The sequence below is a fragment of the Nicotiana tabacum genome, chromosome 19 (genome assembly GCF_000715075.1).
Source record: "Nicotiana tabacum cultivar K326 chromosome 19, ASM71507v2, whole genome shotgun sequence".
Classification (NCBI taxonomy): Eukaryota; Viridiplantae; Streptophyta; class Magnoliopsida; order Solanales; family Solanaceae; genus Nicotiana; species Nicotiana tabacum.
In genome coordinates, this window is record NC_134098.1 from 108112395 (window position 1) to 108126302 (window position 13908).

The following is a 13908-nucleotide window of genomic DNA, read 5'->3' on the forward strand; positions in this document are numbered from 1 at the left end:
ACTATGCTGAGGCAATTAACAACTAAAATAAGCTGTCAAGTGGAAACATACAGAAAAGTTGGTACTTATCCTATCTTCTATGTCACTGTGTTTCTTTGGTTCTTCTCCAAAGGCTAAGAAAGCTAGATTCTCCTTCCATTAAGATGGCTTATCTCTCATCTATTCCACCCTATATTCTGATTACGGAATCAGAAAGTAGAGTTGACATTCGTGATGAGATGCTTTATACAAATAGTCGGTGATTATACATAAATTATATCTTAATATATATATCCTTCCATTATTTTTAGTTTAATTATTAGGCGAACGAATATTTAGGTTAATTCTTTGTGATAAAAAGGTCTCATAATGAGAGATAACATGTAATAAATAGAATAATTCTTTAACTCAAACATTAACGTTTTAAGAAAAAACTTGCCTATAGTTTCAATTCTTTGCCTAAGACATTGAACTAACTTGCGGCTTCCACTCATTTAAAGTTTTAGTGGAAGGATGTGACACATGTTGAAAGTTAAAACGCACAAAATTCAATAGTAAAATTTCTATGTTGTGTGATTATAACAAAAATGCAAATTAAAAGGATATGCGGAAGTAGATAGTTGCTACGAGTTCTTTACATGGTTTCCCTTTTTCAACTAGTGATGGTCTGATTCTTTTCTTTCTAGAGCCACTAATGCAGGTACTATTTGCTAGTGCCCCATCCACTTTAAGTAACTTTTAAGTTTTAACCCAAGTCTTGCTTTTATTCCACTAAATTACACAAAGTACATTTTAATACTTTGTGAAACCTAATTCTTGTTAATTTTCTCATACAACAAACCACAAAATTATTATTGGCTAAGCTTTTTTCTTTATACTTTTAGAAATCAACTTGATTGAACCACCACATGCTAAGTTTTAGTAAGATGATGATAACCTAATTGCACCATGCCATTTGTGTCTCCTTATTTCTTTTTCGTTTTCATTTTCATTTTTATATTTCTACTGTATAACAAAACCGAACACATAATATTAAAAAATTTAGTGGTTTAATTTGTTAATATTATGCAAGTTAGTTATTCAATTTGGCGATTACTAAATATTCAAGAAATTAAATACGCCTCATGTTCGTAAAGCTAACCAAAACAAATTGACTAAACGAAAATTACCAACTTAACAACTAAGAGCTGTGATTCAGAAAAACCACAAAAAGCTACAAGGCACTGATTTTCAATTGAATCAATTAAATCGTGGTATTGACTTACATGTTATATCATGTTTTATTCTATTTGTTTTTAATCATGTGAGATAAGTTAGAGTATTTTCATCCCATCTTAGAATTGAAAAAAAAAAAGTAACTTCTCAACCACTAGCATTCATATTGGTGTCAAAGCAATACAATGAAAATCCAAAATCTTACCCATATAACCTAATAGATAAAAACTAACTCAAATTGTAAGAAAAATAAATATCCAAGAATTGTAAAAATTACAATGATGGAAGTTAGACAAATAGTGAGTGAATTGGTTCAACTATATTCGTGTGAACAAGTCATACATTGATACTCGAATGACATTAATTAAAATTTATTTTATATTAGAATAATTTAAATTTGAATTAGAATGAAGTTAGATCATTGATACAAATGAACTTCAACTAATTTAAATTAATATAATTAATTGATTAAAAAAAGAAAGAAAAAGACAAAAGGGGAGAAGCACCATCCTTTTTTCTCCTTCCCCAAAGACAAATTCCAAACCCTCTTCCCCACCACCCCGCTCCATTTGTTTACCTGTTTTTCTCTTTTGAAAATTAAACAATTGTTTACAATTTACACCCAATAAAAACCCATCAATAATTCCACGAAATTCATCTCACCCAAAACCAGAAAATACTCAAAAGACAAGTTTTTGAATTTATTGAATCAAGAATTGAACATATTGAAATGGAGTATGATAGCATTGAATGTGTATCATCTTCAGATGGTATTATAGATGAAGATGAGATTCCCCAACACATAAATATAATTCGTTCTCAGTTCAAAACGACCCACAACAACAACAATAGCAATATCTTATGTGATGGGAATAGCAATAAAGGGGGAATTGCAATAAATCCAGCTACTAGCGTTCATGAGCTTCTTGAATGCCCTGTTTGTACCAATTCTATGTACCCTCCTATTCATCAGGTTCCGCCCTTTTAATTAAGAAGTTTCTGCCAAGTTTGTTTACTTTTTGATAATTTAAGAAGTTTTGGTAAATTATATTTCCACATTTTGAGTTTTGGGGTTTCCCTTTATTGAGGTAAGATTGGATTTTGTCTGGTAACTTGATGTTCCACATTGTGCTATTCTGAATTTTTGGTTTCCCTAATCTGTTTGATGGGTTGATTGAGGAAAGATTGAATTTTTCCTTGGACTGTGCTGTAAAATTATTTGTAGGAACACGTTTTTATGGCATTATTATTTCACAAGATCTCTTTCCTTAAATTATAGTTTTCTTTACTTTCAATTTTATATATTTTTTCTGTTGGGTGGATAGGGTGAATAGCTAGGTGAGATGGTGTAAATTTGGTTATTTGTTTGTAGTTAGTAAATGAATTAGATTTGGGGATTTTCTTTCTATTTTTAGGACCTTGAGGCGTTACATGGGTTTCATTAGTTTGTTTTGCATCGGATTCTTGTCCATTTGGAGTTAGGGGAATGAGGGAAAAGTCCACTGAAAGTGATTTAGGAAGAAGGGCATCAACCAATAATCCAGAAATTTTGACTTCCCGTAAAGAATCCAAAACTTTTGACTTATTGAGTCATGCTGCTGGTTTGTAATCCCTTACTCCATGTATAAAAATTTCTTCAATAGATTATGCTTTTTTAAGGTTATTTTTACAAAATCTTGTCTATGTTGGGATCAACTCCAATGGCTAATGGGAGCAGTTGCATACTCGCATTGCATACATATTGGTGCGGGGTTTATATATTTTAACTTATAACGGGAGTTAATTAAGTGCTGGAAGTGCAAAGAAGTTGGTCATAAGAAGACTGACTGTCCTCAAAATAGGAAATCAGGGAACACCAGTTACGTTTTATATTAAAAGGTAGCTACGGAAAGAAATTTAGGACTGGGCATTGAGGTGGAGTATTTGTGCTGAATTAATATTCATAACTCAGAATGTGATGGGTGTCGCCTTGTTTTCGGTCTTAGTAAAGGTGCCACTGAGGACTTTTACCTCTCCAATTGCTGGTTTAGTAGCTGGTATTTTATCTTCATTTGGTTTGTGTTCAGTTAAATCATATTTCAGAAGTAATTATGTTCCAATAGCTTCCTGGATTTAACAAAAGTTTGAGCACTGAAAAGTCTAAGTTCTTAACAGGGTTGCAAATTATCAGCACTCTGATTGTAGTAGGGTAAATCCTCTTGTCAGCATCCGAGTATACCCCAAGGAGTCATTGTGGGAGTAAAGCCAAAGATTTAGAATCAAGACTACTTTTCATATTTAAAAGCATCTTTCTTTGATGGTTTGATAGGCTATAGCATTTATAGTATTAAATTATCTTGACCTAGAGGTTTTCTCTGAGGCATTTGATTTTTTCTATATTCATCTTGCATAAATCCATGTGGTAGTTGGAATATGTCTGGTAGAAAAGCATCATTATAATTCCTCTGGGCTATGGCTAGTGTAGCGATGTACTTCTGTATTAGGTGATTGTTTTATTAGTTCAACGGAAAAGTTGGAAGCTGAAACTGAATTATTCTAGAAAATACCCTTATCCTTTATATATTGTGTAACGATATGTATGGTTTGAACCATATAGATCACTTTTGTATTTAAAAATGTGGTTTTCATCTTGGGTTAGTCCCTAGCAACTAATGCCTCCAAAGTGATGCATTAACTTCTTCTCTAATTAAAAGAAGCTTTTGAACCCCTAAAGTTGTGAAATTCTATGGAATTTAGAGGCTACATCACAAAACACAGATACTGAAATGAGTGTTACAACTAGTTAAACCAAAGTGAACTTAGTTAATAATAACTGGTAGCTCTGAAGATTCTTAACAATGTCCTTTGAGGATCAGTTTCATCAGTATACTATACTAATGATATTTCATATGTTGTTGCTGCAGTGTCATAATGGGCACACTATCTGTTCAACATGTAAAGCGAGGGTACACAACCGATGTCCCACTTGTAGACAGGAGCTTGGTGATATCAGATGTTTAGCACTAGAAAAGGTGGCTGAATCACTTGAGCTGCCTTGCAAATATGGCTCTCTTGGATGTCCTGAGATATTTCCTTATTACAGTAAGCTGAAACATGAATCATCCTGCAATTTTAGACCATACAACTGCCCGTATGCTGGGTCAGAATGTGCAGTTGTTGGCGATATTCCTTATTTGGTTACTCATTTGAGGGATGATCACAAGGTAGACATGCACTCTGGATGCACTTTTAACCATCGCTATGTCAAATCTAATCCTCGGGAAGTGGAAAATGCCACGTGGATGTTAACTGTAAGTGGAATATCTCTCTTTTTTTTTTGGGTTTCAAGTAATCATGTCGAGAACTGAGTTTTTGACAGCTTTATTAAAATTGAGGATCTAAATTTTTTGTTAAAGGCGCTGTATATAGTTGCACTATTTTAGGCCCTTGCATAAAAGTTATAGTTATTTCATCTGCTGTGCAATTGCATTCAATAGGATTCTCTTCACACTTGATGGTCTGCCCCAGTTGGAAGTATCTCATTAAGTGTATGACTTCTCTGTCCATATACTTTTTCAGTTTAAATTTGCTCAAAGAGGTATCTGACCGAATATTACTCATGCTGCTCCTGCTACTAAAGTGGCGAGTCACATCTCATACCTCATTTATAGTGCTATTTTTCCTCGTTTCAGAACTATTTCTAAAGCTAGTTATATTCAAATTTAGAGTGACCTTTTCCGTCGCCTTTTACAGGTTTTCAACTGTTTTGGTCAGTACTTCTGTCTCCATTTTGAAGCATTTCAGCTTGGGATGGCACCCGTATACATGGCATTCCTACGGTTTATGGGAGACGAGACAGAGGCACGAAACTACAGCTACAGCCTGGAAGTAGGGGGAAATGGAAGGAAGCTTATCTGGGAAGGTACACCGCGAAGCATAAGAGACAGTCATAGGAAAGTTAGGGATAGCCATGACGGGCTCCTAATACAACGTAACATGGCCCTATTCTTCTCCGGTGGGGACAGAAAGGAGCTCAAGCTACGGGTGACTGGAAGAATATGGAAGGAACAACAGAATCCAGACGAAGGAGCATGCATTCCCAACCTCTGTAGTTAATTGCTGGGGTTGCATCTCAAAACCTATTGGGTTTTATTCTTTCCTATGTGCTGAATCTTTTGGCTAATGTTAGCACCAAGATTCATAGCTTGTGGTATCGGTGGACATCTGTTACACAATAGTGCAAGTTTGAATCTTACTGTCCCTCTTCTCCTTTCTTGGCTATGTCATAAGTAAATTAAGATGTTGAAGGTTCACCAAAAAGATGTACAACAGCTAAGTTGTTATCCATCAATTAATATGCTTTCTTGACAATTTTATGTGCCTTAGATATGTTAGTAGTTATTTTTGATAACGAGTAGTCCATCTCTTTGTTGTAACACGGTACTGCAAGTTTCTGGCTTCATTATAATTGTACGGATTGACAGCAAAAATGAAGGGTGACTGAAAGCAAAGAGGAACTTCAAATTTGACTAAGGAACATGCTAACTTACATAAAATAATCCTTAGAACAAGATAGCAAATGTCATCGAATCGAAGGGTTCCTTCAACTACTAGTCTTGTACCATCAATAGATAAAACTAAACTTTGGCAACGGACATAACTAAAGTTTAGTAAAACTAATTTTTATGGGTTGCATTCTTGCTAGCTCTAAAAGGAGGTAATTTTTTTTTTCCTTTTTTCACAACCCTTCGCAATAGCAAGGGATTCACATGTAATTATATACATATGTTTTTATTTTACCGACTACTATATGCTAGAGAGCGCAACTTTCCATCGGTTGGTGATGGATAAATATTGCAGATTCATTTTTTAATTCATAACAAAAACGAAAAAGAAAGAAAGAGATTAATAGCAATATCTAAGTTGGGTGAAAAAATTGCTGCTCCCTCTATCCAGCGTATATGACACTTTGACACCTATGACAAGGCAAACAATTTTGTTTTTAACAAACATTTTGATCAGGTTTCGGGTTTAACTTATCGTTTTTGAAACCCAAAATGAAAACTGTATGAGGCGTTTATCAGGGTTTAAGGTTCTTGTCTTGTAATAGTACTCCTCTTCGAGTAATACTAGCATGAGCTTTCTGACAATCTCAAGCAGCTCCTCAATTCTTCAATCTTTTCCACCCAAATTCTGCATCTCCCAATGGAGAAAGAGAACCCCTTCAGCATTCACAGCACGCAATTCCAAGATTTGCAGTCCCTTCTCCAACCCATCAAGATTCCAAATTTCAGCTCATTTCGGCCGACGTACCAAACGTCAAAACTATTTGAGGAAAAAGCTCACTCAACACCAACAACAACAGGTAATTGAAACCCCCATTATTCACTTCCCAAGTTTTGAAAATATTGATGAAAAAAGCATGTCAAACTCCATTATTCAAAATCCAAGTAGTGAAAATTTTCAATTTGGCTCTGAAAGCGGTGATGAAAAAAGCAAAATTCTTGTTTCTGATACTGGGGTGGAGTTAAAAACTAAGGCTTTAGGGGAGTCTGTTTTATGGAATAAATTGGAGAGCTGGGTTGAGCAGTATAAGAAGGATACGGAGTTTTGGGGTATTGGTACTGGTCCTATTTTTACTGTTTTTCAAGATTCTGAGGGTAAGGTCAAAAGGGTGGCTGTAAATGAGGATGAAATTTTGAAAAGAAGCAGAATTGATCCAACATTGTATCCGAACGCTAAGATTGAGGAGCATGAGGATGTTAAAGCAAAAATTTCATTCGCCGACGTCTTAGCTAGGGAAATGGAAAATGGTAAAAGTTTGCTTCCTAAGAATAGTTCAGTGGCTAAATTTGTAGTTTCAGGAGAAGAGAAGTCCAACACTGTGAGTGGACTCAGCACTTTTACTCTTAATCCAGGTCTATCTAAAAAGTTGCCTAGAGTTGGATTCGTGGTGTTTTGCGGTTTCGTTTTGATTTGGGCGGTAAAGAAAATGTTTATTACTGGTAATCATGGAGAAGAAGAGTACTCAAGGTTGGAGAAGGAAATGCTGAGGAGGAAGATGAAAGCTAGAAAGGAGAGGGAGAAGACTGTAAAAGGTGAGGTGGAAGTTATCCAAGAGCCAGATAGCATGTCTCTGGAAAAGCCCCGGCTTGATAAGCTACAACTTAGGAGCAGCATAGAGAAAGCAATGGGGTTCGACGCTAGTTTAACATTACCAGAGCAGTTTCAGAATGAGCAGTTTGAGGATGCCGAATTCTATGATAAGATTCAAGAAATCAGAAAGATGGCTAGGCATGTACGAGAACAGGAAAAAGGAAATTCTCTTCAAGCTGATAATGGAGGAGATTATCCAGCCTCAATAGAGCACTCTAATGAAAAGGAAGTTGTTGAACAGAAATTGTTACTGGATATTAATGGAGTCCATACTGGTTCATCTTCACTGTTTAGTCGTGAAGTGCAGACCTCTAACAGAAATTTAGAACCTCCAGATGATATAAAAAGCTCTATGGTAAATGTACATCAGTCAAAATATGACGTATGCTCAACTGATGGAACTGAAGTAACTGAAAAATCTATTATAATGTCTGGCCAATCAAGCAAGCCTAGTGAAATTTCTGTGGCATCAAAATCAAAAATCATTCTGGCAGTTAAGGAAGCTAGGGAGTACCTCTCGAAACTGAAAGTGAAGCAAGAAAGTATCGCTGAAAGTGATCCAGAGGTTGAGAATTTATCAACACCACTAATGGAAAAGGAGAGTACTGGTGATGTGAAACAGCTGTCTGCTAATGCAGGAAAAGAATTTGACCCATTTCCTTTATGGGGAACATCTGATTTTTCTTCTGAAGATTCTAGTTTCAAACGAAAAGAATTTCTTCCAACCAGCAATAGTGTTGTATCTGCACAGAACAAAGCGAAGAGTGATCCAAGTCAAAGCTCTTGTGATGATGAGAACAACAGATATGAAGAGCTTAAACCACTTGATTTTCTGTCACCTGAACAAGAAGGAACAGTTGGTGATGGGAGCTCACAACTGATTGACGAGATCAAAATCTTTCCATCCAGTGACATCCCTGAATGTGTTGATAAAGTATTAGTACATACTGAATTACCTGAAACTCGCTCTGTTCAAGACGGTAATGACAGAACTGCAGAACTGGAACCATCACCAAATAATGGAAGCTGGCTGGAAAAGAATTTCCATGAATTTGAACCGGTCATTAAGAAAATTCAGACAGGGTTTAGGGATAATTACCTGGTGGCAAAGGAGAAATCTGATGAAGAGCTGAATCTGAAAACTCAGATGTTTCATCTTGAAACTAATGAGAATGTCAGCGAGTTTGAGTGGATGAAAGATGAGAGACTTAAAGAAATTGTTTTTAAAGTTAGAGAAAATGAGCTCGCTGGTAGAGATCCGTTTTCTCAAATGGATGATGAAGATAAACTTGTGTTCTTCAGTGGCCTTGAGAAGAAAGTTGATCAAGAGAATAAACAACTAATGGATTTGCACAAGTGGCTCCACTCAAACATTGAAAACCTTGATTATGGAGCAGGTATTAAGTTTTTCTTAATGTTTAAAGGTAGTTACTCCCTCGTGGAAATAGGATAAATAAATGCTTAAAGTCATTATACCTGGTGAGCATTTTGAAACATACAGCTGGATAATTAAGTTTTATTGTTCCTCATATTTGTCCCTTTTCTTATGTCTGAGCCATCTTCAGGCACAAGATTCTGATCTCTTTAGGATTCATTTTGTTTTCCTTCTTGTTTTAGGGTGTTGGGGTTGGGGGTGAGCAGGTGGTAGAGAAAAAACACAAAATTATTTTGCAATTCCAAGGTTATGCTAAGCAAGCTACTTCTTTTAAACCCTCTTTTTCTGTAGATGGCATCAGTTTGTATGACCAACCGGAGAAAATTATACCTCGCTGGAAAGGTCCACCAATGGAAAGAAGTTCTGAGTTCCTAGAATACTTTGCAGAAGAGAGAAAGGTAGTTGCTGAAAGCATAAAAAACTCAAATCTCATAAAGAAAGAAAGAGAAGACTTGCCTCAAGTATTCCAAGAATCCCCATCAAGCAATAAAATTGATTCGACTTCAGCTCCCAGGACCATCATTGAAAGTAGTGATGGTTCCATCAGAGCTGGCAAGAAATCCGGTAAAGAGTACTGGCAGCATACAAAGAAATGGTCCCAGGGGTTCTTGGAATCCTACAATGCAGAATCCGACCCGGAAATTAAAGCTGTAATGAAGGATGTAGGGAAGGACTTGGACAGATGGATTACGGAAAGAGAAATAAAGGAAGCTGCCGATCTGATGGACAACTTGCTCGAGAAGGGAAAGAAGCTTGTCAAAGAAAAACTTGACAGGGTCAAAAGAGAAATGGAACTGTTTGGACCCCAGGCAGTAGTGAGCAAATATCGTGAATATGCAGATGAAAAGGAAGAGGACTACCTATGGTGGCTTGATCTACCCCGTATATTGGTAATTATTACATTTTTCATTTTGTAATTTTTCCAACTTAAAAAAGAATTTAATCACTTGATTAAGAAGAGTATGGCCTCATACGCGAGGCTTCTTCTCTGCCGGGCAGGGAGATCGTATGATTAAGGCATGTATGACACCATTACCTTTTACTGCAGACAGACTATTTCCTAGTTCCTTTATTAACAGTGACATTCCTGCCAAAATAAACCACTACTACTGCAGTAAGATAGAACCCATGCGACCCAGAGGTTATTGGTCCACATCTTGTCCAAAAACTTACATCGAGACACTTTCGGAGCTATTTGCTGGAAGGATTCTATTAGTTTTCCAATGTTAAGGCCCTCTAGTCATATTATGTATTGTGCAGTTACATCGTGATTTCTCAAACAATATTTGTTTCTGTTTGTAGTGTATTGAATTATACACTGAGGGAGAAGGAGAGATGAAGGTAGGATTCTATTCACTAGAGATGGCCGCTGATCTGGAATTGGATCCCAAGCAGTATCACGTAATTGCTTTTGAGGATGCTGGTGACTGTAAGAACCTTTGCTATATAATACAGGCTCATATGGAAATGCTTGGCAATGGGAATGCCTTTGTTGTTGCACGACCTCCTAAGGTAAATTTATTTGTTTGTGGTGTAACTACATTTCTTTGATTCACTGGTCCTACGCCTTATTATGTACATAATGACAGTGCTTTCAAATCTAAAACGGTTGATAACGTCATTGGTGGGGAATCCAATGCATGAGAGGAGGTTTTTTTTTGGGGGTGGGTGGTGGGGGGGAGGGGCCTATGTTGCTGGTTAATGTTTTCCTGTGAGCTCTTATAAATGTCCAAATGCATATTGATAAGCACGTGCATCACATTTTAGGAACATTTATGGATCTGTGTTTTCTTAAAAGCAATATCTCCTTCCAAATTGTTAGGATGTTGTGTAGTTGGACAAAAGAAAGTAGGACTTCCTGCTCTCTGGATGAATTTCGTAGAAATCTTTAAATTGTATAAATGTGCTAAATCTTCCTGCTGTCCCAAGCTAGGTATGCCATTAATGCTACTGTGTAGTGTTTAAATGCTTAATATGCTAAACTAGATAGACTCCATTTCCGCTCTATTTCTTCATTCTTTTACTTCTCACTCTGTGAAAACTGAAATAGCTAATGACTTGTGCCTATTCTCTGCTTTCCTTTTGCTTCTCTTAGCCTGTTATGCTGTAGATCAGAGTACCATTATCGATAATTGATCATTCTTGTGGAAATTATTTGTTATTACATTATTGACTACGGTGCAGGATGCTTTTCGGGATGCCAAAGCAAATGGTTTTAATGTGACGGTTATCAAGAAAGGGCAGCTGCAGCTCAATGTGGACCAGACATTGGAAGAGGTGGAGGAAGCTATTACGGATATTGGAAGTAAGATATACCATGACAAAATCATGCGTGAACGCTCTTTGGATGTATCTACAGTAATGAAGGGTCTATTTAGTACTGGAAAACCTATGAAAAAGAGGTGCACTGCAATCATACGCCTGTCGCCAAATTTTATTGCTGGCACATGTTTATGATGCCAGATATTTAGATATTGCCCTAGATTAGAACTCTTTTTGATTTTACCCTTCATATTTTTCAGGAGGAGGTCACGGAGGAAGCTAAAAAAGCCCACTTCTAAATAGATGTTATGTTGGTCTTCTCAGGTATTAAATTTTGTAGGTAGTGTTGGTGCTAGGTTATTGTGAACTTAGGATACTTTAAAACGGTACATGAAATTTTGTGCAATAAATTTCAAAATTTAAAGATCTTGTACCTGCCAAACAGTCCAGGTGAATTTTAATTATCGACACTGCTTAACTTGCTTCCAAGGAGCCAAAACCAACTCCTACCATAGCCATAATACAAACATATAAGCAGAAAGATTAAACTTGGCATCCCCATCTTTTATGAGATACACTCATCTTAGGATTGTTAGATTGTAATAGAAGATGAGAATCAATAAGGCCTTTGTTTGATATGCGTTGATTTCTATATTGTAATCGATCGGGAAGAAAATTTTGGTTAGTGTTCCTTGACTTAAATTTCTCTACCTCTCAGTTTCCTTAAAAAAAAAAAAAATTACCCTTCATTTTCCTGTGTCCTCTTTTGGGAACAAAATCAACTTTTCTTTTCCTTCTAGTTATAGTTGCGGTTATGTCCCTCTGATTTTTGAAATCGCAGGGATCTCCAAGCACTGTAAGCTTCATTGAGATAAGCTAGAGAAAAAAAGAGTTTGTTGGTTTACTAATACTTAACTTTTATTAGAACATGAAAACAATGAAAAGTTGTATGCAAGTTGAAAACTATATTACCATGTCGGATTCTTCTTGTACGACCCGCATGATATTTTCTAGTAATGTTTTCGAAATTTTTTGGAATCATTGATTGGAAAACTGATCCCGTGATTTTATTGTTGTTGAAGGAGGAACTTAAAGGCAGACTGGCAGAGGCAGCCCCTGTTAATCGATTCTTCATAACTGAGGAAATGTTATGTACTTTGAGAAATTTAAAAGGAGAGTTCAATATCGGTTTCTGTTTTTTCCTCTAATTGGACGCTTTTCTTATGTTCCCTGAGGTTGAGCCTGTTTTTTAGTCAAATGGGAGATTGTGAGGGCGTATCTTCATCTGCTGAATAATTCCTCAACCTTTGACAGGGCTGGCTATTATGGGAACTCAGTTGCCTCGTTCTAACACCACGTACTGCATGTGTCGGGGCGTTCACAGTTAGCTGAGATGGTATTGTTCTTAGAATTTTGATGGACATTTGAAAACTGGGCTTGAAGCAACCAGTTGACTAAGGTGACTCTTGTTTATTATCATTTGTTTCTTTCCCCAGTAAAGGTGCTCAAAGATGAGTTCCATAATATATATTCAGTTGCTGCAACTATCCTAGAATGAAAAATTAGGAATCCTTCCACCACGGAAAAACTGCATGGAATTTTTTTGTATTTATGATGGTTTAGTGGCTTCCCTCTGTGCATCTCTAGACACCTCTCTGATGGGGATGGTAATGTAATTATATCAGAACTGTTAAAGCACTTCTCTGAAAATTCACATTATTAAAAGTAGAAAGTTTACTGTGATTTAGAAGTCTGTGTTGACTCAATTTGCAGATTGATTCTTTACGTTCTGCCTTCGACAGTATCCTCTGCTTCTTAGTATTCTCCCGTTTCTGAGGTCGAAAGTTACGAAGAGTCAGTTAGTTTGACCTTGAAAGAGGCGATCATTCATTTAGAGAGGTACCCTGAAATATGAGATTGAGAAGAAAAAACCTGTCGTGTTGTTGTCCTTGTAACAACATGGGATACCCTTGTCATTTGATTTCTAAGAATCATACTATGATTGAACATCTTGTGGATCTTGTAAATATGCAAAAATGTGACTAATACAACTTTTTTGTGACTAATAACTTTTATGGAGGAGATCCATCTTTAGCATTCTTCATCTTTGTTGTTTTAATACCTTTCAGCGTAACAATAGAAAACGTTGCAACTGCAAGACTCCCGAATAGAAACTTAGTCGACTTGAAAAAAACATGTTATATAAGAGAAATTCCATAAATTAGACCTCCATAACTGCATCTTAGTTTTCTTACCATAATCTGCATTCCAAAGTTGTAGCAATAGAATCGCTTTATGTGAGGTTTTAAAAACCAAATAAACTCAGCTACAGCTTATAGCTCAACTCTACTTACATCATTTACCATTCATACTTTACACCAAAGGCAACAAACAACTTGCTGACTTGCTTAAGCTGTAAATTAGCGCAAATGAGCAAGTTGGTCAAAAGTGCAAATCATAATATTGATAAAAATGGAATGATGCAGAGTAGACTAGTCACAATGATGAGAAATCTGGAAGTGGCCAAAAGCAATTGTCTTCTGACCATTTTAACAATCATAAAACATGTTGCAGTTTGACAATCGCCATAATTATACATAAGCCAAAGCACAAAAAACAATTCTTCATCAATTTGTGCACTTGCATTCGCCTAATTTCTAATACAAATACATCTGCAATTTCCCTTTTAACAATGCCTTGATCAGAAGCTGAAATGTAATTAATTAACAGCAAGAAAGTCATGTATCAGCAACGGACGCCTAAAACAGAGCCGCTGCTGACTTGAATCACCACTTTACACTTCACTCCACTATCCACCCTATGTGTAAACACCTTCAACACCCTCACCCTCCCCACCAACTTCATCCTCGTTTCCACCTCCA

At 36.3% G+C, this 13908-nt stretch overlaps 2 protein-coding genes and 1 pseudogene across 3 annotated transcripts; all 3 read left to right on the forward strand.

Annotated features, from left to right (window-relative positions):
• LOC142173638 (ATP synthase subunit alpha, chloroplastic-like) overlaps window positions 1-13908 on the forward strand; it is a 312381-nt pseudogene that overhangs the window by 227056 nt on the left and 71417 nt on the right.
• On the forward strand, window positions 1712-5544 carry LOC107786948 (E3 ubiquitin-protein ligase SINAT5). The gene is made up of 3 exons (XM_016608462.2): window positions 1712-2167; window positions 4098-4484; window positions 4927-5544. The coding sequence occupies exons 1-3, from the start codon at window positions 1925-1927 to the stop codon at window positions 5287-5289; spliced, it is 993 nt and encodes a 330-aa protein (XP_016463948.1). The 5' UTR covers window positions 1712-1924; the 3' UTR covers window positions 5290-5544.
• LOC107786946 (uncharacterized) lies at window positions 6009-12792 on the forward strand. Of its 2 annotated transcripts, XR_001648255.2 has the most exons (7): window positions 6009-8726; window positions 9056-9654; window positions 10067-10276; window positions 10949-11166; window positions 11287-11350; window positions 12109-12261; window positions 12341-12792. XR_001648255.2 is itself a non-coding variant. In XM_016608460.2 (6 exons), the coding sequence occupies exons 1-5, from the start codon at window positions 6308-6310 to the stop codon at window positions 11327-11329; spliced, it is 3489 nt and encodes a 1162-aa protein (XP_016463946.1). In that variant the 5' UTR covers window positions 6009-6307; the 3' UTR covers window positions 11330-11350; window positions 12109-12792. The 2 variants fall into 2 exon arrangements, 1 of the variants encoding a protein (XP_016463946.1); XM_016608460.2 differs by having other exon boundaries at window positions 12109-12792.

Bases quoted from the DNA above. Each gene is read 5' to 3' on its own strand.
- LOC107786946 (XM_016608460.2), top strand. From the start codon at position 6,308: ATGAGCTTTCTGACAATCTCAAGCAGCTCCTCAATTCTTCAATCTTTT. The intron at 9,655-10,066 runs GTAATTATTACA...TTCTGTTTGTAG, and splicing joins TTGATCTACCCCGTATATTG to TGTATTGAATTATACACTGA. The intron at 10,277-10,948 runs GTAAATTTATTT...ACTACGGTGCAG, and splicing joins TTGTTGCACGACCTCCTAAG to GATGCTTTTCGGGATGCCAA.
- LOC107786948 (XM_016608462.2), top strand. From the start codon at position 1,925: ATGGAGTATGATAGCATTGAATGTGTATCATCTTCAGATGGTATTATA. The intron at 2,168-4,097 runs GTTCCGCCCTTT...TTGTTGCTGCAG, and splicing joins TGTACCCTCCTATTCATCAG to TGTCATAATGGGCACACTAT. The intron at 4,485-4,926 runs GTAAGTGGAATA...CGCCTTTTACAG, and splicing joins ATGCCACGTGGATGTTAACT to GTTTTCAACTGTTTTGGTCA.